At 41.2% G+C, this 23,777-nt stretch overlaps 1 protein-coding gene across 2 annotated transcripts in view; it reads left to right on the forward strand.

The window, feature by feature from the left end:
• The first annotated feature begins 320 nt into the window (after window positions 1–320).
• LOC147211341 (rho GTPase-activating protein 6-like) overlaps window positions 321–23,777 on the forward strand; it is a 66,202-nt gene continuing 42,745 nt past the window's right edge. For both annotated transcript variants that reach the window (XM_086126155.1, XM_086126163.1), the window contains exon 1: window positions 321–951. In XM_086126155.1, the coding sequence (XP_085982281.1) occupies window positions 472–951 (480 nt within the window). In that variant the 5' untranslated portion in view covers window positions 321–471. The remainder of the gene's footprint in view (window positions 952–23,777) is intronic.

Consider the following 23,777-nt stretch of genomic DNA (forward strand, 5'->3'; position numbering starts at 1 on the left):
GATTTATTTTTCCCACTGTAACTTGGGCCTTGAAGGATAGATTTGCTTGTGACTTGCACATATGTGACTTTCTCCCACAAATGATAAGTCATGCACACACAACATTAAACATGTGAAAATCACGCATATATTTGTGGATCTGAAAAACATATGGGAATCCCAAATACATTGAGTGACACTTATTTTGCGAACCTGAGATTGACAGGACGGAGGGTGGGGACGCATAATTCAACGTTCAAGTGTTATGGCCCCCTCCCTTTCCGACTGCACGTACATTCCCAAACGGTCTGCTTCAATTTTCACTTCGGCTTGGGCATGACCGCCCCGCGGATGAACTCGCACCACTTGCGCGTCTTCTGCAATCAAATGCGGCACGGTCCGACTCCTCCTCGGTTCACCTCCTGGCACTTTTTGCGCAACCCTCACCATTGCGGAGCCTGAGGAAAACGCATTGAGTCAAAAACAGGAGTCATGTCAGCGGCACAGGGACTTTTGAACAGCGTCTTCTCCTGCTCTTCTCCAGCCTCGAAGGCTGCAACCAAACAGAGACTTCGGCATACTAGGAGTCTGGACCCCGCTATCATCAGACAATGCGGCACCGGGACCGAAATCGCAAGTGGCTCGCAGTTGTCCGGATCAACTGTGCAGGACGCAGGTGCGTCCTCGAACCCGTCTGCGCGCATCAAGACTTTAACGCTCAAAGAACCCATCGCACCATCCATCTCGTCTCCCTCCATACCTTTGGACGTGTCCCCTTCGTCCAACTTTCAATTTGACTACGAGGTAGGAAAGCGTTCCAAACGGAACACGACTGGGGATTTAGCAGTCTCGGTGCGAGGCTCCGCGTTCACGCCGCCCGCTAGTACGGGCGCGCTCTTCTCGCCTCGGAGGTGGCTCCAGAAGAGGACCCAGCCGCCGAGCTCGCAAGCTCACGTCGCGTGGAAGCCAGAGGTAACGTTCTCGGCTATTTACCAAATTCAACGTCCCGTCAATTAAAACGAGGGGAAATCTGATATGAGATCGTTGTGCCCCTTTGAAGCGCAGCTTGTGAAACAACGTGCGAGGGAGGGTGTGTATCAGCTCCTTTAGTCGTTTGCTTTATACAGGAATAATACAAGAATAGAAGGCCTTGATTATTCTTCTCTGGCATCTGCACCTGGAAGCTGCATCACAGCAGTTGTCTTGACCAAGGGCACATGGGTTATAATTATGGGTGAGCGGAGGAGGAGGAGGGCTTTGGGGGGGGGGGGGTCTCACAATGACAGAAGAGAAAACATTCTCTGGGGTGAACTCAATAATCTCTAATTGAAGAGTTATTAATTCCAACTAAAGGTGCATTCAAGTGCACAGACAGCTTTTTCACCCAGCAATGCACTCATATAGGGGACTGGGCTACAAGCAACCTGAAATTGAGTGAGGCTTAGAATGAAATCTTTAGCAAAACATACTTTGGATACTTATTTTTAGCAGGGGGGCTTTATTGGGTGCATAGTTGGCATAAGTCCACACGCTCCAGTTGAATAGTATGATTGGTTTCCCACATGTTTTGCGGAATCTTGTTGGTTTGGTGCTTTTTCCCTCTTTGTTTGTGGCTTTACTGTGTGTGTGTGTGTGTGTGTGTGTGCGTGCGTGCGTGTGTTGGGAAGGTCTTAAAGGACTTGTTTCTCACGCTTCAGAGGGGGCGGCGGGTCAAAAACCACGCAGCCCTTGAAAAACTCTTACGCCACTTCCTGTTCCAGAGAGCTTCTCAACAGCTTTTCCTCTCCCTCTCTTGGTGCAGTTACGATAGTCTCACTTTGTAGTTGCCCACTGGGACCATTGAAGATAAGGGGAGACATTAGCTGAGTCTCGACGATAACATTATCGTCCCTCAGATTGTAACTGTATACAATAGACTTGTTCGGGTGTCATTGTGTGCAATGGTTTTTCCGTACGATCACATTTGTTTGTATGTCAATGGTTCATTAAATATGAAACCATTGACTCATCAAGATGCTGAATTGTCCATAGGTATGAATATGAGTTTTGAAGGCTTGGTTTTCAATACGTGCTCTGTGGTTGACTGCCGACCAGTCCAGGGTATACCGCACCTTTCACATTGAGCTGCGGTAGGCTTTCATTCAGTACGATTGGGATAAAGTTGATAGATGGATGCCATAAAAATAAATCAATCAATAAACACAAAACAACAAACTAGCGTTGACTGTGACGGCTCAGGAACTGGGAACGTTTGCTTAAAAACAAAATGTAACCCACTCAAATGTCAAACTGAATACCATGAGTGTTTTACAAGGGGGCTCCCGCAGGTTTTTCACTGTTCATTGGCAAAGCATACAAGCAAAAAGTAATTGCAATGGTTCATCTGAGTCTGCGACTGTTGTTTTGGGGCCTAAAAAGATTGACAAATAAGTTAACACATCGTCCAAGTGCTGGAATGTTGGCACCTAATGCAGCATTTTGGGATAGCACTTCAGCTTTTGCAAAATAGTTGTGAGGCTCACGATGGACTATTGGGTGGACGTGGACGTTTTGAGGCCTTACATTTCCATCAACAGCTAATTCAAGTGAAGGGATCGTAGGAGTCTTGAATTTATGAGCACGCTTGATTCTTTTGTTGTGATTCCTCATCAAGTTCCTCCCTGAAACCCAAGTCAAGACGTTGTTTTGCAGGTACAATAACTTCGACATGGTTGAATGCCCATAGTAAAATCCAAAATGATACAGAGCAAAGATGTCTCGTTTTTGGTGGTACCATTCATGGAAGGATGCCAAGCTGTTAGCAAAAACTAGATGGTTGTGTCGTTGAACACGCATAAGTACTGTAAGTATGATGGAGCAAAAACTGATTTTCTTTGGCTTGCATTCTTCTTTCAGTTATTTTTTCCCCCAGTCACAATTATCAATCTGTTAAGATTTAGAGCTGCTTAACACATCCATTAATACAAACACATAATCAAACTCCATTATAATTATAATATTTTGAGCATCCTGAAATCTGGTTCTATTTATCAGACTTTTGTTCTCTGGGAAAGAAAATGATTTGGAGTGGCTCTAATTTAATTATGGTCTTTATTAAGTGTAACTGGCTTCGAGTAACCAGCATGTCCATCCTAATTACCAACCAGAAAGTTGGCTGTCTATGAGTACACAGTATCAAATATAACTGCGGCAGATTTTGCATTCGTCTTTTCTTTTCTGGTCTTTCTTTCTGTCTTTCTTTCAAGGTTACATATGTTTTGGAAATGTCCTCATTTTGGTACCAGTAATGGTGATTTTATTGCACACAACTTCCTCCTTTTCCCCATCCATCCATCCGTCCAACCATCCAGCCAGTCAGCCATCCATTTTCTCACGAGGGTTGCGGGGATGCTGGAGACTATCGCTGTCTCTCTGTCTTCGGGCAGTGGGGGAGACACCCTCAACTGGTTGCAGGGCACACATAGACGGACAACCATTCACGCTCATACTCACTCCTAGGGACAATTTAGAGTGTTCCATTAATTTGCCGTGCATGTTTTTGGAATGTGGGAGGAAACCAGAGTACCCGGGTAAAACCCACGCAGGCACGGGGAGAACATGCAAAATCCACAAAGGAAGGCCGGAGCCAGAATCGAACCCTGCATCTCTGCATTGTGAGGCAGACATGCTAATCAGTTGACTACCATGCTGTTTCTCCTTCGCCCCCCCCCCCCCTGTCACATTATTACATTTATTCAGCATTAGAGATTGTTCAGATATTATTTCAAGTGTGCAACAATACATCAGAAAATATAATTGGGTGCTATAGTAGATAATGCCATGAAACCATTGACACATAGCCCATTTTGCCCTGGATGTTCTTGCGCAAGAGATGCACTTTTCAAAAGTTTGTATTTTCACAATATTTACCCTTAGGGTTCGTTGTAGTGTAAGTTACTCTTAAGACACTCTGAAAATTATGCCTTGTGATAAGGAAAGGTTATGTAGGGAAGGGGTGTCCACCTCATTTTTGTCATGGTGCACTTTGGAGATGTTTTCCCTCGGAGGCCCGTTAGGACGGTTAATTGTCTCATCGCATTATTAATTCGACACAACAAATTGATGGATTTTGGTAGAGCACAGTGTTTGACTGGTTAGCACATCTGCCTGAGAGTGTAGAGTTGCAGGGTTCGATTCTGGCTCCAGCCTTCCCGTGTGGAGTTTGCATGTTCTCCTGCATGGGTTTTCTCCGGGTACTCCAGTTTACTCCCACATTCCAAAAACATGGCAGGTGAATGGAACACTCTGAATTGTCCCTAGGTGTGATTTTGAACGCAAATGTTTGTTCGTCTATGTGTGCCCTGCGATTGGCTGGCAACCAGTTCAGGGTGCCTACAGCCTGAAGACAACTGGGATAGGCTCCAACATGCCTGCGACCCTGATGAGGATAAGTGGATTAGAAAATGAATGGATGGATAGTTTTGACATCAGTCACCGATAATAGTTTGTTCAATTATTGTTCAAGTGAGTGTAAACAGGGTAACAAAATGATTGCAAAATCTCAACGTCATTTATTACACATGACAATTTGACATTTCTTTACAGATTTTAGCAAAGATCATGCAAGTTGACACACATGATTTACTTTCGCGGGCAACATAAAATGATGTGGTGGGCCGGCTCTGGCCCCTGGGCCTTGGGTTTGACACCTAGAGGTATGCATTCGAAAGTGAAATTCCAATGGTGGCTCAAGTAGTCGCTCTTTAACCAGACTTGTGTTGACGAGGGTCTAGATGAGCCATTGGAGATTTGTCTGGGAGGATCTCAGTGTGGGTGATCTCATGTCTGCTTTGGGATCTATTCTCAACAATGAAGGGAAAGAACACTGCTCGGAATAGAAGACGGCCGCAAAGTAAACATTAATATCCGCTGGCAGAATCTCTGTCTGTTGTCGATTAAAGCTACCCTGCAGCAAGTGGGTCGACGTGTTGGGTTTCATCATTGATACAGAAAGCGGTGATCTCGTAGGTGGCTATTTTGGAGTCTTGAATGCCAAAAATGTACAACCCTGTTCCCCTTGAGCACGTATGATGTGATTCTTTTAAATTTGGTTTGTTATAGACCAGAAGAAAGGCATTGCTAACACACACACACACACACACACACACACACACACACACACACACACACACGCACACACACACACACACGCAAACACACACGCACACATTCTGTAGTCGTGATCAGCATCAACTACACGCTGAGTGAAATCCAAAGTTGGAGTGATCTTACACTTCCAAACACAACCCAGTCTGCTTCGTGTCCTCCCTGGAATATTAAAAAAAAAACATTCGCAGATGAATAATGAATAGAAAACTATTTCTCAGGATGAATTAATAGTGAAAGCTGGCCCATGCAGAATTCAATGAAGTCTATGCTAGATCATTTTTGACCACTGAGAACTTACTCTGGTACTCCACTCCAGCCGCTTTCAGTGTGGAGGCTTGTATATATATCTGTCAGGAATTGGTTAAAGCGTCAAGCAGCGGTGCCACAGCCTACTGACAGAGGGGTAGCGTTAAGACAATACACTGCAGGTCTTAAAGCCCATTTTCAACTGTGTGCCTCCAGTATAGGCCTATGTAATAACTACATTAAATGTATTTGTTTTGATTATTAACTGTCGAGTGACCCATATACAGTACTTTTGCAGTTCATTTGAAACAAGAGGCTTGTACTCACACCCACACTGCATTTAAACACATAAATACTGCCTCTGAGACGAAATAATGGATTTGAGTAACATCACACAGTATCAACATGGAACAAATAACATACCATTTAAATTGGCCTGGACTGACTCTTCTCCCATTGGCTCATAAGGCAGGTCAAAAAAGCCGAATAAAAGCCTGTTTGATTCTGATGATGTCCAATTCTGTAGTCGTGGGAAACATTGCCTTGTGCAAAACAAACACACTCCCTATTCTCAACCTACAAAAAAAAGCAATTCGAATTATTAATAGATCAAAATATACGGAACCCACAAATCCACTATTTATCAAATTAAATACGATGAAATTTTATGACCTGGTTGACTTTAAAATCGCCCAATTAATGTACAAAGCACACAATAACCTGCTCTGCCAAAACATTCAGAAGTTTTTCGAAATTCGAGAAAGCAGCTATGATTTAAGAGGTACCAACTTATTCAAAAAACTCAAAACAAGAACAAACATCAAGCAAAGAAGTGTATCTATCAAAGGTGTTAATCTGTGGAATAATCTCGAAACGGACCTGAAAATGAGTAAATCGCTTGCTGAGTTCAAAAACAAATTCAAAAAAATAGTACAAACAACCTACATCAATCAGAGTTAAAATGATAAATTCAAAACATTAAATATAATGATAAATCAGAACTAAGTTGATAAATAGAGAAAGGTATATAAATATCCATTATGAATACAAGAGAAAATTGACAAGAGTGTCAGGGTGTGGAAGTATATAATCCCGATACAAACCAAAAGTTGTAAAAATATCACGGTTAAGGGTAAAGTATGAGCCTTAATGGAGACTTCTTTCTTCTTACTTTTTTCTTTTCTGATTGATATAAAAATGATTTATTAGATATAAACACATAACGGGGTAGGACTAGATAAGTTTTTTACTTCTTCCTACTCCCTTGAACATAATAACTGTGTTGATTTCTTTCTTTTTACTTTTTTTATCTACCTTATTTTCTGTCAAATTATTACTGTATATATGTTTTATGTTCAATAAACAAACAAACAAACAACTAAATGTACATTTGACATATAAAACAATGGTAGCAAAAATTGCTCATACAAGTTTAATTTATGAGTTGCTATTGAGCCACTTTCCATGGTTTTCTTGCTTATAACTACATTCACTTATAGGCGAAGTCAACCCCAACATTTTCTTGACAATAAGTTCTATGCACCCCCGCTAGACTAAACACAGCATTCTGATTAATATTGCATTTGTGGAATATGAGTTAAGAAATAAAACACACTTGTTTTTGTCCATCTCAGAGGCGGCCAATTTGCCATACGCTGTCGACTGAAAATGATATCACAGCTGCTTAAGGCGGAGGCAACAACCAATCATGACTCAGCTTCAGAAACCAGACGAACCGTGATTTGCCCTTACCTGAGCCCCCTGAGCAACTGTGAGGTCATTTTCAGTTGACAGAAAGTGGCAAAATGGCATGGCTTTTGCTGCAGAACTCATATTCCACAAAACAATATTAATCAGAATGCTGTGTTTAGAACAGGGGAGGTGCATAGAACATATTAATGTCATACAATTTTGGAGTTGAGTTCCCCTTTAAGGTCTTGTATCAATAACTATGGCATTGTAATACCAAAAGCAGTGTTTGTAGGTATTCCATGTTTCTTTTTTATTCGTCAGTCATATGACATGCTTTGTGTGGTACCAGGCATTAAATGATATCGAAAATAATGTAGAAAAAAAACCCTACAATTTTTTCCCCATGATTGTAGGTGCTCTGATGATTATAAGTTTCTGTTTGTATTAGAAGCCATTATTACATGTACACTTTTGTTCTCATTCTTGTCCATCCATCCTTTATAGTGCTTCTCCTTTCTTGGTTCATGGTTGTGCTGGAGCCCTTCACTAGCTAACTTTCGGTCGCCATTGATTTCTTCAAAACAAAGGCTAACAACAGAAAAAATACTGTATCTTGTATACGTTTCTGGTACTAGGGCTGCCCAAATAACATTTGTTTTGATGTGTGTGTGTGTGTGTGTGTGTGTGTGTGTGTGTGTGTGTGTGTGTGTGTGTGTGTGTGTGTTTTAATGAACTACATTATGAGAAGGCATCTTTTCTTGCTCCTGAATGTGAAATGTTCATGGGAAATACAGAAACATCGACTATATGATAATGCCTCGAGGCTCAAAGTGAAGCAAAGTGCTATAAACCCGTGGAACTTTCCTCCCTCCTGGTGAATGTGCCAGAGAGCAAGAAAGCAAAACAGAGTGAGGCAAACTGCAGCTATAAATAGAAAAGTAGTTCAGCACAGGAAGAGTTTGAGCCAAGAAGTGAGTTTTGTTTGAGTTCTATGGGTTGCACGTGTGTTTATTCAAGTCGGCACATGCTTTGCCGTCATAATTTATTCGTGGTTGAGAAAAGTATTCTTTCAAACATTAGCTTATCCGAAAGGCATTGTTATGAGAGGCCGATTCATGCATTCATTTTCCAAACCGCTTGATCCTCACTAGGGTCGCGGGGGGTGCTGGAGCCTATTCCAGCTGACTTCGGGCAGTAGGCGGGGGACACCCCTGAATCGGTTGCCAGCCAATCGCAGGGCACACAGAGACGAACAACCATCCACGCTCACATTCACACCTAAGCACAATTTAGAGTGTTCAATTAGCCTGCCACGCATGTTTTTGGAATGTGGGAGGAAACCGGAGTACCCGGAGAAAATCCATGCAGGCCCGGGGAGAACATGCAAACTCCACACAGGCAGGCCGGAGCTGGAATTGAACCCGTACCTCTGCACTGTGAAGTCGACGTGCTAACCACTGGACTACCCGGCCGCTGAGGCCGATTCAATTAGTCTTTTTCACGTTCACCTGTTATTGGCACATTATTGCCATCTAGTGGATATTTTTCCCCCACACAGACTGCGCTCAACATGGAGGAGGGCACCCAACCGATATAAAAAAAAGAATAATAATAATAAATAAATAATACATTTCATTTACAAGCGCCTTTCAAAACACTCAAGGACACTTTCAAAATAAGAACAAAAAAACCCACAGATAAAACTATTGTTGGAAAACGGTGTCCATCGCCACCCTTGTCACGCTCTGGCCACTCCCACAACTCGGGAAAAAAAAATTAAATCTGTGATTTTTTTTTCTGACTTTTTCACACGAATGCAGTATTTTTAAGCGCGATGATACTCTGTCAGAACATATGTATGTTAACTGCATATTTAAAGAATAATTACACACAATTGATCCAAAGACAAACTTTAAATCACAGGTGTCAAACTCGCCACTTCATTTTATGTGGCCCACAGAAGCAAATCTTGTGCTTCAACTTCCATTATTCTGAGAGAAACCTCAACCAACACGTCTAAATGTAAAAACAATATCATCGAGATATTGCAAATTGTTTTATTATTATCAAGCCACCTTTTGCATTATCTTGAACACTAGTTGATAAACTATCTTTGACGTCCATCTGTTGTGGTGTATATGTAATACTATGAAAATATGGTACGTTTCACAACCATAATGGCCCCCTGTCAAGTCACCACCTTTGTTCAGATTAAGGTTCCTCATTAGCACTTTAAAACGTCAAATGACGAAATGTTCATCGAAGTATTGATTTACTCCTCTAAAGGTCATATAATATTTTATGCATATAAATGTAACTTTTGGGCACTATATTTGTGGCACATTGATATGGTTCGGTGTTTACAACAACATTAAAGTCGATTTCACGCGTACAAATGTTGCCACTTGCTTGCAAAATTGACCTCAAAGAGCTTTTCACCTTTGAACATGTCAACATACGTGAACAATTGAAAACATTTTATTGACATGTGAAAGCGTATTCCACACCGAAATTACAATAACCTAATTGATGAAAGACTTTTTACAGTGTTAAGATGGAATTGATGTAGTGGTACTGGGGTCAGTAAGTCATTTTGCAAAGGACAGCTAATGAAGTGCATTTGTTGACCAATAGAGGGCACCAATCAACTGCAATTCGTCCTGCATGAGTTGCACAAACCGGAGGTAGTGTACAAACAATTGCATCTGGACTCCAGTACACACACATTCATTACAAATGATGAATCATGTTAAAAATATGATTCGGCTGTGGCGTGGCCAGTTACAGCTGTGCACGTCTATGAGCATGTGCAAGACTCTCATTGTCCCAAGTATATGCCTCAGAAATGTCCAACAGCTGTACAGAACATTTTTATGGCCAAATAAATCTGATCTATTACACATTGGAATTACAGAAACAACTTATTTTATTCTCGCTGCTAGAATGATTTAACTTAATTTGGACATTTGCTGATATGCCTCATAAACATTTACAAACAATCCTTTCTTGGTCTCCAGATCACCCCCCCCCCCCCCACACACACACACATACTCTCTCTCGCTCTCTCTTTCAACACGCTTGTGTTACTTCCAAGATGATTTCCCATTTTTACTGCTATGGCTGGTACTATCCATCCATTTTCTAATCCGTTGATCCTCACGAGGGTCGGGGGCTTGCTGGAGGCTATCCCAACTGTCAATGGGAAGTAGGCAGGGGAGACCCCAAACCGGTGGCCAGCCAATCGCAGTGCACACCGAGACAAACAATCTTCTGAGCTCACATTCACCCTCAGAAAAATTTGAGTGTTCCATTAACCTGCCATGCATGTTTTTAGGACGTGGAAAACCCCACAAAGGCACGGGGAGAACATGCAAACCCCACACAGGGAGGTCAGAGCCTGAATCGAACCCTGCACCTCTGTGCTGCCCGAGTGGGGACCTTCCCATTAACTTTCCTACATGCCTGAATGACTGCTTGGAGATTCTGTGAAACATAAAATATAAAATAAAATAAAATAAAAATAAAGAAAGTCAATAAAAAGAAAAAACCCCCAAAATTTAATTATTATTTTGCATTTTATTACTGCAGGAATTGTCTGTATTGCATGTTTTTTCATGAACAACCAAGTTATCACCGCGTGTTATCACCTTTCTGATGAACCAATCGGGTTTGCTCTGTTCCACACGCTTTGGGCAGTAAAAGCCTTATGTCACTATATGCAAAATCCTTTAGGATTATGAATGCAATAGAAACTTGGGTTATGTTCACACTGTAGCTCAATTGAGATGATTATTTTTTTGGCCCATAAGAGACACATCTGATTTTTTCATTCAATATGAACAGTACAAAATTACAAATATTATTTTTTAAAATCCGACATGGGCCTTTTCAAATGCGGATATAAATCGGAAATGTCTGCGATGAACACTCATCCGCACTTGTCCACCCTATATGGGCGACTAAAGTGCTTGGCTTGGAAAACTACTGACAATTGTCTGTGAATCTGCGTTTTTAAATGATCAAAGATGCTTGGTGGGTGAAAAAACAAAACTTAAACTATTTGGAGGAATTCATTCAGTCTATTAAACTGGGGAGCAATTTGACCCCCCTAAAAATCTGTTGGATTATACTGTATTTTTAAAATGATTAAAATAATTAGTGGCAGGTTGATTCCAAAATTGCGGTCAGTTTTTTTTTTTCGAGCACGTCAAGTTTTTTTTCTCCACAGATTGCCCTCCTGATTAGATGAAGAAAGAGTGTGGATTGGATTGGGCTCATCGACAGCTCCTTCGCAACTTGTTCGTGCAGTCACAATCAAGACATTGTAGTGAGAGGTGTGTGCAGCTCCCAATCGGCTGGTATGATCGATATCTGCAAACAGAAAGCTATCATCAATTAAGAGGTTTAGTGCTGTACGTTCCTCTGAACCTTGTGACCGTAGGCATATTGTTCTAAAAAGTTGTATTTCATTTAATTTTTTTTTTTTTTCAAAGCTTGTAACTCTTTCATCTTTGTGTTTTATTCACATATATACACATTTATTTCATCTTTTTTTCATGAAAATGGGGATCCAATACATACAAAATAGAAAGTGAAATCAGTTTCGGATTTCATACCCAGAAATGAGTGAGCAAAACAGCTGTCAGACCTAAACTCAACAAAAATTACTTTTATCTAATAAAGATAAAGATAACATCTTACACAACGTGACAATCACCTGTTTTGAATTTTTGTGACTCAATTCAATAAAATAACATCATTTTATTATTCCTTTGTAGCCAAAATTGTAACTAAAATGTTTATTCAGAACTTCCTAATGAATCAATATGAACAACAATAAGTGTGAATTGCTATATGCTCCACTTTCTGCTCCGTGTCAACATCAGACTTTTGAAATGACACACTACTGTAAATACTGCCATTTTGCTACTACGATACGCTACTCAAAATACCAATTTCTTTGTACATTCCATTGTGATATTATGTTTGGAATGATCACCAAGTATGCACTCTTTTAACGATTGTCATCGATGCGCAGTTCGCATTTGTTTTGATACTGAATGTGGCTGGGGGTGTGTGTTTTTGCGGTTGGTAAAATAATACAGCAAACCAAGACGTGTGTCAGTTGAGATATGCATTTGGCCCTGATTGTGCATAATTAAACCAGCCTGAGGAGACCAAAGCTGGGGCATACTGAAATAGCGCAATCTTGCAGGGAGTTTGTGTTTATGGACATTTAATGGGCTCTGAAATTACTTTACAGTTGCAGTGTGCATATATGTGTGTCCACGCACACATGCACACACGTGTTTATGTGTGTGCGCATGTCTTATGGTTTTACAGACATTATTACCAGGGGCAGAGCCAGAACATTTTCAGTTGGGTGGCCACGAGAAGACACGTGCACACACATGGAAGCAGGCGCACGCATTCACGGTGCTGTGACCTCACAGGTCAGAGGTTGTGACTGCGCACATGGCTGAAAAGTCAGAGTCAGGGTTTAATGAAATTAAATACACTTACAAAGAACCTGGCGCAAAACCCAATCATAATACAACCAGAAAAAAGTCTCAATAAAAGGCAACATTTTGCTGAGCTTACTCGTCTTGGTAATGCCATTTTTCTTTGCCGTTTTTTTTTTTTTTTGTGTGTTTGTGTACCAACTCATAGTCCATGTCATGCACTGATTTGCGAGCTAAGAGCCAGTCAGGGTGGGTTAATTGCCAATGGCCGATGCCATTTTGCTTGGAAAGAGGGAAAAAAAACAAAAACATCCCTGCACTGTGTAGCCTCCGCTGGCTGTGAGGGTAGCTCTGTTGCCACAGTAACAACTCAGTGATGTAAACACTAGTTGTAGGAGGAACAAATAATGAGTCCCTCTCCAAAGGACAGTTTACATGATGAAAAAGCTATGACGCAGTTTTTGCAAATTGTCGGCAATGGAAAAAAATCTCACACTAATAGGTGACCATGGCTGATCGGCTAAACAGCGTCAAAGATATCTCATGGCACAAAATGTCCTCGACCATGAGCATCTGTCATACATTTACTGGCTGTGATACTTTTCTCAATAGGATGGAAGACAACAGCATTAATTGCTAAACTCCATCATGATCTTGAAACTCCATAGAAAAATAATAATAGGCTTTTATTTAATTCGGTGGTGTTTAACTTTCATCACAGCGGAAAAATGGCCGTCCCCTGAGATGGACAAAAACGGGTGGATTTTGTGCTTAACCCCATATTCCACAAATACAACAGTAATCAGGATGCCATGTTTACACTAGTAGAAGATACTGTATATAAAATAATAGAACTTATTTTGGTAAATATACTGTAGGTCTTCCTGCTTTCTTTTGTAACCCAAAATCCTAAAAATGTGTATAAATTAACATTATTTCATTGTTTACTGTTATTTCACATTACTTTAAGTCCCACATTTCGTATTCAAGAATGCAGGGTGTATTATAAAAGGTTTTTCTTTTTTTAATGTATGTACTGTGTCACACGCACATCAAAGGCAACATTTATAACTGCGTATGAAGCCAAACATACAGCATGTTCAAAATATGCATATTCAGGCTTCTTTGGATTCGTTTTATATTCCAGTCAAACTTATCCATCCAATACCTTATAAGGGAAAATCACATTAGCTCACAAGCAGGGCCTTTCTGTGATCAGAAAAGATTGGGTATTCTCAGAAGAGTGTGGCCATAAGCTACGCTGCACTTACCACAGCAAAGTGCACAGTCAACCAAACCATTCACCTCCTCAAAATTGAAAAATGTTTACCTTTACTATGTGTCTTGCTGTGGATAGCACATGCATACGGGGACTTGTTTCCATGTCAACGATGCACAGATAGTCTGTTACTGGGTCACGAATTTCACAGCTGCAAGTCCAATTTTCAACTTTCAAGGACACTTTGCAAGATACAAAAATGGTGTGTTCTAAGTTTGCTGCCAAACAAAAGGTTGACAATGAAAATCAGCAAATCAAAGAGTGAATTGAAAACCATGCTGTATATTCATTCTGCCTCCAGCCAGTACAAGACCCACATGCTTAATCTGCCAGCAGACCATAGCTATGATGAAAATTTCCAATTTGAAGTGGCATTGTGAGACAAAGCATAGAAATTCTGAAGAGACATTTCAGAAAAATTCAGAGGTTCAAAACAAGAAAATTAGATGTACTGAAATTGGAATATCAAACAAGCAGGATTCTTGTCACATGGGGGGGGGGCTCATAAAACGAGTCAGTATATGGTGTGACCACCATTTTACTTCACACAGTGCAATACATCTGAATGAAGTGATGAGGTTCTTAATTGTGGCCTGTTCAAGGTTGATCCAGGCCACAGTTATGATCCTAAACATCGCTCATGGATGGATGGATGACATGCCTGGCAAGTCTACAAACCATGTGGGAACTGGGTTGTTTTCAGCTTCCACAAATTGTGTGGACATCCTTACGTCATGGGGTTGTTCCTGTTCCTGCTGCAACATGAGGTGATGGTCACGAATAAATGTCACAAGTTTTTTTGTGATGGAGATACGTTGCACTGCATCAAACACATGGTGGTTGCACCACGTATTGACTGGTTTGTGTCAGAAAACAAGAAAAACTGAACGAAATACTGATTTTATTATATTTCTGAATAATTTCATTTCAGGGGTAGAATTGAATGATGCAATGTGTTTAACTGAGAATGTGGCCATTTTTCGCAGACATGGCCAGCATTTTGAGTTGTTTAAAGCAAAAAAAGAAAGAAAAAAGTTTGGTGAAAATACTACTTTGGCCAATATTTTAAGGGGGCGACGATATGGACCTTTGACAAAAAATAAACAAAAAAACAAAACAAAACTGTGACCTTAATGATTTGCTGGATGCAAAGGAACCAATGAAAACTAATTGAAGGGGGTCTGATTACTTTCTGGAGAAACTGTATCAGCTGGACAGGTCATCACATGCATGCATGCAGTGGTTTAAAATGACCCAACTAGTCCATATGAAGCCTTGTATATGTGTGTGTGTGTGTGTGTGTGTGTGTGTGTGTGTGTGTGTGTGTGTGTGTGTGTGTGTGTGTGTGTGTGTGTGTGTGTGTGTGTGTGTATTTCATGACACAAGGCAGTGGGAGTGTCAACTCAGGAGTCTTGGATTCCAGCTGCATTCCAGAGTGAGAAAGAGACATGAGATACATTTGTCACCCCCCCCCCCCCCAGCCCCTCTCTTTCTTTCTTTCTTGCATATACCAGTTCAATGATAACATATTGTGATATAAGATTTAGCAAGACACATTTGAGTATGGGTCCCCTTTTATGCAGTTTTGACCAGTTTCCCTCTTACATTTGAATTATTGAGTCCCGCACAACAATGCCCCTAAGGAGTCAAGTAGATGTAGAGGTGAAAACACCTCAACAAAAAGTTACGTTGACTTTAGATCATGTCAACATGGCCAAGTGCTGCTATTTTTTTCTGGCACAATGTGTCTGTATGTGTTGGTTTTCTCTCCTGTTATCTGCTGTTAGCATGAACAGCATTCCTAAAAAGTCACTGAGATAACAATGTAGAACAAATATTTGAAACAACAAAAATTTTCGTTTGATATGCTTGATACACTAATGACCCTTTGCAGACGTTAAGGTACGAAAACACACTTGCTGCAGAAATTCTTCAGACTATACACAGCACAATCACATGACATCACTCAGTGGGCATCTTATTTGGTTCACTTTGTTCCTGCATCTCCTGGGAGCCTGCGCCGGCTGTTCCTACGGCTCACTCAAGTCCAGCAAAAGTTCGGGTGTCAGGCAATAGGCAGAGTACCTTGAAGAACACATGCAATTATGGCTCAAACTGGAGATCATGTGACATTGTAGAGTCATACCTCGGTTTTCGACCATAATCCATTCCAGAAGGCTGTTCGAAAACCGAAACCACGCTCTTTTTTTAAAAAATAAATCTTTATTGAACATGTCTGCTCACAATGGAACGCTACACAAGGAAGCGTCACTTCCTCGTCTACCCGAGGAAGTGTCACTTTCTCGTGTAAGGAAAGCTAGAGGAGTCAAGTGGCGCATTCAAGTACATTCAGTTTGGTCGAGAACCGATTTTCGGTCGTAATCCGAGGCATAAAAAAATCGAAATTTTTGGTCGAAAACCGATTTGGTCGAGAACCGAGACGTTAGAAAACTGAGGTTTAACTGTATACTGCATGAACAAAGGCATTGAGATACACCTCATTCATACAATGGTGTGTTTCCCAAAGTTCCTCTATTTTCCTTTGATTTTCATTCCACTTGGAAAATTCTATGGGTCTGCGAATAGACAGACAGACAGACAGATAGACAGATAGATAGATAGATAGATAGATAGATAGATAGATAGATAGATAGATAGATAGATAGATAGATAGATAGATAGATCACAATTATTGTGACCCTTGGCTTCCCATCCAGGGTCGGATCAGGGAGCAGCAGCTTTAGCAAGGAAGCCCAGACTTCCCGAGCCGTTCCCAGGACAGCTGGGAGACATACTGCCCTATTTTCATTCCCAGCGCAAGTCTAGCGCAAAATGCAATCTAACTGTGTGGGGACCCATCCGCTGCCTCCGGAGTCCCATAGGCCAAAATGCCCCAATAGGACTCTTTCTTCAGCCTGGTGACGTCCATCTGGTGTCGAGTATTGCCGCCCTGACAGGCACTGACCACTTTTTGGCCACAGCTCTGATCTGCCACCTCAAGAAGGTAAGCGCGGAATATGGCCCACTCTGACTCATAGTCCCCCACCTCAAATGGGAAGTGAACAAAGCTTTGCCGGAGGTGGCAGTTGAAATTGTTTCTGACAGGGGATTCTAACAGACATTCCCAGCAAAACCCCACAAAACGTTTAGGTCTGCCAGGTTGGACCGGCATTCTCCCCCACCATCGGAGCCAACACACCACCAGGTGGTGATTAGCTGACAGTCTTGAGTCATCACTGTGATTTCAAGCAAGTCAAGTCATTACTTGGTTCAAGCAAGTGCAAGTCAATTCATAAATGTTTGCTCAGTCACAACATGTGTTGTAGTGATAGTAAATATTGTTTTTTTTCACTGATCATACGACAAAAAACACATTATGTCGATAAAAATGTAATGAGTATTTACTTCTCTACAAATCAAATGGAACACTTCTTAGGAAATATCTACAATTCAATTAGGTAGAACAACACGTTATTTTTTATGAGTGGCACACTGCTAATCTAGTGATCAATATTGTAATATGCTGAATGTGGGCGTAAATTCTGTATGTCGAATCATCAGATTTACAACCTACATTGTTGTTACCTATGTGTCAGAGATTTTCTCGGACAAAGTTAAAGAAATGACTCGGCACACAGGAAAATTGTCTTCGATATCGGCGGAAGCGGATCTCTGAGAGCGAACGACGGTTAGTTGCTCCGCGATCACACTCGAACTCCCTTCCCGCCAATTCAGACTTTTATTGTAACATACAAGGAAAACACTGCCCCCGATATTTGCATACCGCACCCCCGGTCAGGCCCCTCGGTAGTGATTGGTTACCTGTTTTAAACATTGAACCACCAGTATGTTGGCGCCTTTTCTGTCTGGTCTACATTGAATTAACATGTTGCCGACTTTGTGGATGGCCAATGTCGCCTGGGCGCGACGGGTGTTCTCAACTCGTCTTTTGTTGTTCAACCGCTGTTCCCGAATTATTCATTCCCCTTTTGTGACCGAGTTTCGCCCTCTCCCCCGTGATCGCACACCTGCATTGACGTGCTAATTGTGGACTTCAACAGCCCTCCGGCCAGGTAGCCGGCGCCTTTATGCACAGGCATTTGGGGGTGCTGGATACGCACCCAAATGTTTCGATGTACCCAAATTAAAATGAAACTTTAAACATGATAGAATTTTGCTCATAGATTCCTCTAACATGGTGCCAATACATTACCCGATTCTAATTACTATGTGTAAATGGGTGAACGATTGGCATTAACTTTGTGCACTTTGTCATCAGATTTACAACCTACATTGTTGTTACCTGTGCCAATACATTACCCGATTCTAATTAGTGTGTGTAAATGGGTGAACGATTGGCATTAACTTTGTGCACTTTGTAGGTTGGCACTTTTTGAAGTTGAGTGAAATTGACATACTTTCGGAACTTCTCTCCCCCTGTAAGTCCACTCTGTGCACCTATGTTTCATATTGATACAGAGTCCACGTTCCACCCCTGTGCTTCTTTCCTAAATGGGAATCAGGGGCGGCTCGAAACGGCTGCAGTCCATCAATCTCAAAGTCTGAGTCGGGCATGTTGTCTTTTAGCCACATTTCCATCAGAGAAAGCACGGAACTGTTCCTCATCTGGAACCATCAAACCTCAGGGGAAGTAAGTCAGTTTTATTGTCCATTGGCTAACACTGGACAATAAAACATTGGCTAGGAAGAAAGATGGGATTGTTGACTTGCTAGTCTTTAGCTGAGCTAGCCGTCCGACGGGTTTTCCCCACTTTTGTTGCCACGAACAATGCATCATGTTGCTAATGGCTATGTGCGTTGTGCAACTCTTTGTTCGTAGGAGCTGCAGTCTGCTGAGAGTACTTGTTGTGCAACTCTCCCCAAATTGGTATAGTTCATTTGAGCTATACCTGACACGTACTTTAGGTGTCACTAAAACTGTTTTTTAAGTCATTGTCAACGGTTTATTCCTGGCAGGCCGAGAAGCCGCTGCCCTTTGGGGCGTCGCCACTTTTGTCATGTTGTTATTTTGAATACTATCACGAGGAACGTCTCGATCACACTCTTTTGGCACCCAAGTTTGAGTTTTTGGTTTTAAATATCTGCCGATACCGAGTCCCAATCCAACATCTTGGCAATGCATTACGGGGAAAAAATTGAACTTTTGTCATTTGGACGTGTCACAATTGCTAACCTATCTGTCACACTCTCAGCTCTCTCAACTCTTTGACGATTGCCTTTAGCAAGGAGATTTCTTTATATCAGGCATGACAGACTTTTTTAGGAGCATCTTTCGGCTTACTTCTCTCTCCAAAAAAACTGTGAAGACAAACCCACCGTGCAGCAGAGCTGTTGTCACTAACTGCATTGCTATAAACAAACAAACAAACAAAAAAGTAACATTGTGAAAAACAAAACTAAGCTACTACTGTTTTATTTGGCAAGATATGAGCACCTTTGCGTTATTTTGTAGCTTTGTGACCTTTGAATATCGGACCAGATGAAAATTGCGTGATCGACCACGATCGTATCGGGACACCTCAAATTACCACCGCTGATTATAATTCGACTCTTTGCGTCTGTGATAATGATGTTGGGAGCATATGGCGTGGCTGGCATTGAAGAGGATGGAGATGCTGCGTTTTATTTTTTTAGTTGTAGGTTTAGATAACGTATTTGCTCTCATATACCAATAAAATTTTCTTTACCTGAAATCATGAATCAGTTTTCTATGTGTAAAATGCAAATATTTACTGAAATAACAATTTCGATTTTCAATTTTACATGAACATTTTTCACTTGGAGCACACATAATCTCTCACACAATATTACTGTCCATCAACAACAGTGAAAAAAATATTTTGTCACACAACAGCTGCTTTAACAGCTCTTTTTATGGAATCAAAACAGAGCAATATAACATTATAAAGTGCACATCTAAGGTAAACTAGTACTCAGCCTATAGTGGATTTAAGCCATGGTTGCATACTTCGTTTTTCTCAAGTTTCCTTTGAACACAGCAGTCAAGCTATGTTGATTCTGTTGGTCCTTCTTACGCGGAAGTTTTGTGTAGACATCATTTCGGATGACTACACTTGGTTCGATGACAACACTGGAGACGTTTTATTTTCAGTGTGTTCGCTGGGTCGCTACCACTGCACCGCTGAACTCTCGACGTGCCTCAGCGCACCGTCACTGTCAGACGAACAAGAGAAGCTCCACCCGCTTTATCTATATGGACACGGAACACTGTAACCTTCCACACAAAACAGTTCCAAACAAGTAACAATCGCGTCGGTGGCATACATCGCATTCGACAGGCTACCTGCTCTTTATTCACCAGAGGCTCATCAACCTAGTCTCTTATTTCTCTCCCAAAACAGTGTCTTCTCCGCTACGTACAATCTCTGTATACAGCTTGTAATGGAGGCTCTCGCTGGCAATCCGTAGTGGAGTCGTTAGATGCAATGCGAATGATTTCAGCTTGAGTCGAGCTGTGGACAATGTTGACAGGCTTGCATGCAGTTGCCATACATTTAGCTACGGCTTCAGCAAATTTGTTCTTCGTCGTGTCTTCGCTTTGAAATGATCCATAGCTGTCTGTCTGAGACGAGGGGGCGGAGTACTTACGTCAGCTGTGTGCTTGGCCATTAAGTGGTATTTCAGACTCGATGTGCAATGATGATAGCTCAGTTTACGACTGCAAAACATCCAGGTAACTTTGGTCTTGTCAGTGGAACAATCTGTCAACTTTTTAAAAGTAAACTTTCCATTCATAAACTAAAAAAGTATCCGTTTTTGGTGTCTCACGCTGCCGTGGCTGGCAAAACAAATGTGTGTGGACCTGTACAGCACACTTGTTGTTTTGTTTCTGGTTTATTTATAGAGCAATGTAACATCCGCTGTGATGTGTGCCGCGTTAATCTCGCGAGAAAAAATTTAATCCCGTTAAAATTCATTGAAATTAATGCCCAAAAATATATATGTATACTGTATATATATATATATATATATATACATATACAACCCCTTCCAAAAGTATTGAAATAGTGAGGCCAAATCCTTTATTTTTACTGTTGACTGAAAGCGTCTGGGTTTGACGTCAAAAGATGAGTGACACAAGAGAACATTTCAGCTTTTGTTTCCAGGTATACACATCTGGATCTGAGCAATCGGGAAGCTAAGAGAAGATGGAAAATGACTCAGAGCCGTTGCACAAACAAGGTCCAAAGCCAGGACAGCCATTTGGAATATCCTGAAGAAGGAAGACACCACTAGTGTGCTAAGTAGTAGATGTAGAACAGGTAGATTAAGGGAAGCAACAGCAGTTGATGACAGAAACATTGTGAGAGCTGTAAAGAAGGCTCCAAAACAACTGCTAGTGACATCAGCAACAAGCCCCGGAGGGCAAGAAGACTTCATGAAGAGAAAAAAAACCACAGGCTATATTGGAGCAAGCAAATCATTCATTAGCCATAAGAAAAAGATAGGCAAACATGAAATCTAAATAAAACATAGATAGTCCTCCCACATCAGATGTCAGAGTGTCATGGACTTACTTTTGAAACAACCAAGTTGCCAACTTGCCAAGTGATGGAAAAGCTTCAGCTTCAAGAAGAAAAAACTGATCTTTGGATTCCAAACACAAATGTTTTCCAATGCCAATGTTTTTGTTTTAACAGGTTGAAATCTGATTTGTTAAAACACGATTGGTCAGCACAACTGATTCTGCACAAGTGGGGGACTCGAGTTACATGACTGCTTAGCAAATACTCATGAAAAGACTCAACTTTGACTTGAGACTTGAAGTTATTCTGTTTACATTTTTAAAAAAGTATATACAATGTGCCTTTTGTCTTTGACAGAAAAGTAACTTTTTTGTGTCATCCGTGCCACCAATCTGGTAATGATGGCCATCAGTATGACACAGCCACAGACTAGAGCTGAGACTGACTCATCGAGCCAGTGTCACCATAGACAAATACATTTGGTTTCAAGATTATTATTTTGATGACACCAGGAAAAAGACAATAGCAACGTGAAAGGTTTGAAACTCAAAGATAAGAGAAACAACGTCTACGACGGTTACTTTCATCTATCATACGCAGATAAGCGATCTTTATGAACTGTGAAGCTTAGCCAACAAGGTAAACTGGAGAGTTTAGCTCACAAATAGCCGGTCAGATATCAACTAAACTTGATGTTGGATATACACTTAAATTCAGAAGACAATAAATTAGGCACCATGAAGAAGTGGAATCTTGAAACCATACCATTGAAATCTGCAGGCTACCGTGAAAGAGTGTGTGTATTTACACTTTTTCATAAATCCGATACAAGCAATTTCATCACAATACCAGGTTTATAATGGAACGCTTAGGAGTTGGTGCAAGTTGAGAATTGATCAGGTTGCCTAGCAGCATACTGCGGGCCTGGCTCATTAAAGACCCAAAAAATTCGACAACTCACGGCCCATTCTTATGATGAATTTATTGTTTGTAAACAGCGCTTCTACTGCAAATTGTGTCAAGATGTAGAAACACTCCTCACAAGTGTCACCGGTGACTATCATTTTTTTCATCAATTAATACGATATAATGTTGGCATTTTACGTGACGGTTTTAGTGGGAGTAAATTAATAACCTTTCATGAAAAAAAAATTGCAATTTAAGTCAGTGCTTCCAATAGTGTTTCGGCCAGCAAAGAAAGTCTTGCTTACACTGACTTTTTTTTCAGCCAGAAAAGGTCATTCAAATAGGGAAATTATGGTCTGAGACTCATCACAAGAAATTAAATTATCAATGTATGTGTTTCTTTCCTATATAAAAGGATCATACATATTTTCACTAAAACAGAAATACACTACATACACGCATGCACACACTGCCCCCAACACACGCACACACACTCACAACCACACATACGAGCATTCCCTAGTTGTGAAGTCATCCACCAGAGCTTTGTTCAGCGTCTGCTGTACTGTATGTTCTTTTATGTGCTCCCGCTCTTTTTTTTTCCACGATCCCCTTCAGACTGTGATGAGCTCGTGCAATTTTGCAATTGAAACTGCGATTTTGAAGATAACCATGGAACAGAGCAATTATTAATGTGTGACTTAATCCCTGGTGCTGTTGTACCTTAATGCTCATTGTCAACTTTTTGTTTTACGCGTTGCTGTGAATGGATGGAGGGAGGGATGTTTTGACAGAAGGAGGAAAATAATATAATTCATGATTACAGCTGTCTTTCAGCAACAGGATCCTCCCACTCCCATGTGCAGTTCAGAATTTTTTTTCATGCTCCTCCACACCCTTTGTCCTCTTTGCGAGGGAGGCAAGCTTGTCCCGTGTGACGCAACACTGGTAAATGCCTCCGCTGCGCGCGTCAAACATCTATTTTGCAAGTGTTTATTAAACACATCAAAGTCTCTCTTTCTCCGTTGCCCTCTGGAGCATCTTCAAGGACTTCATGTGAAATACTTTCCACTCCAATTGTGATGTCATCTACCGTTCCAGGCATTTGTGCTTCCGAAGGTCGTGATCGCGCAACATACGGTAGCGTTTTGCAACTCAATCTGGGCCTGTGTATGAAAGAGTTGTCAAACCATATGACAAAAAGGAGCTGAATCCTACAACGCATATGGACTGCGTGTCCATACTTCACATGCCTCCCCCTCTTCCCACACAGCTCCCGGGTCACATTGGAAGCACCATTTTAGGAGCTCCTCCCACAGAAGTATTCAACAACAGCCTTCTGCCTCGCAAATGAACTTTGGTGACTGAGGGGAATCATGAAAAAAAAAACTGCGTAAATTTCCTCTTTATCATCCTCAAGAATGGCTGACTTCATTTTGTCTAGAACATGCCTCTTTATTACACTTTTCTTAAACTAGGCATCTTGATTCCCATTCTTTCAGTGTGACTTTGGTGCACTTTGCTCCCGTGTTGCGCAATACTAGAAGGAAATACAGT

Source organism: Hippocampus guttulatus, chromosome 1 (genome assembly GCF_054856545.1).
Source record: "Hippocampus guttulatus isolate MCC_2025c chromosome 1, RoL_Hgut_1.0, whole genome shotgun sequence".
Taxonomy (NCBI): Eukaryota; Metazoa; Chordata; class Actinopteri; order Syngnathiformes; family Syngnathidae; genus Hippocampus; species Hippocampus guttulatus.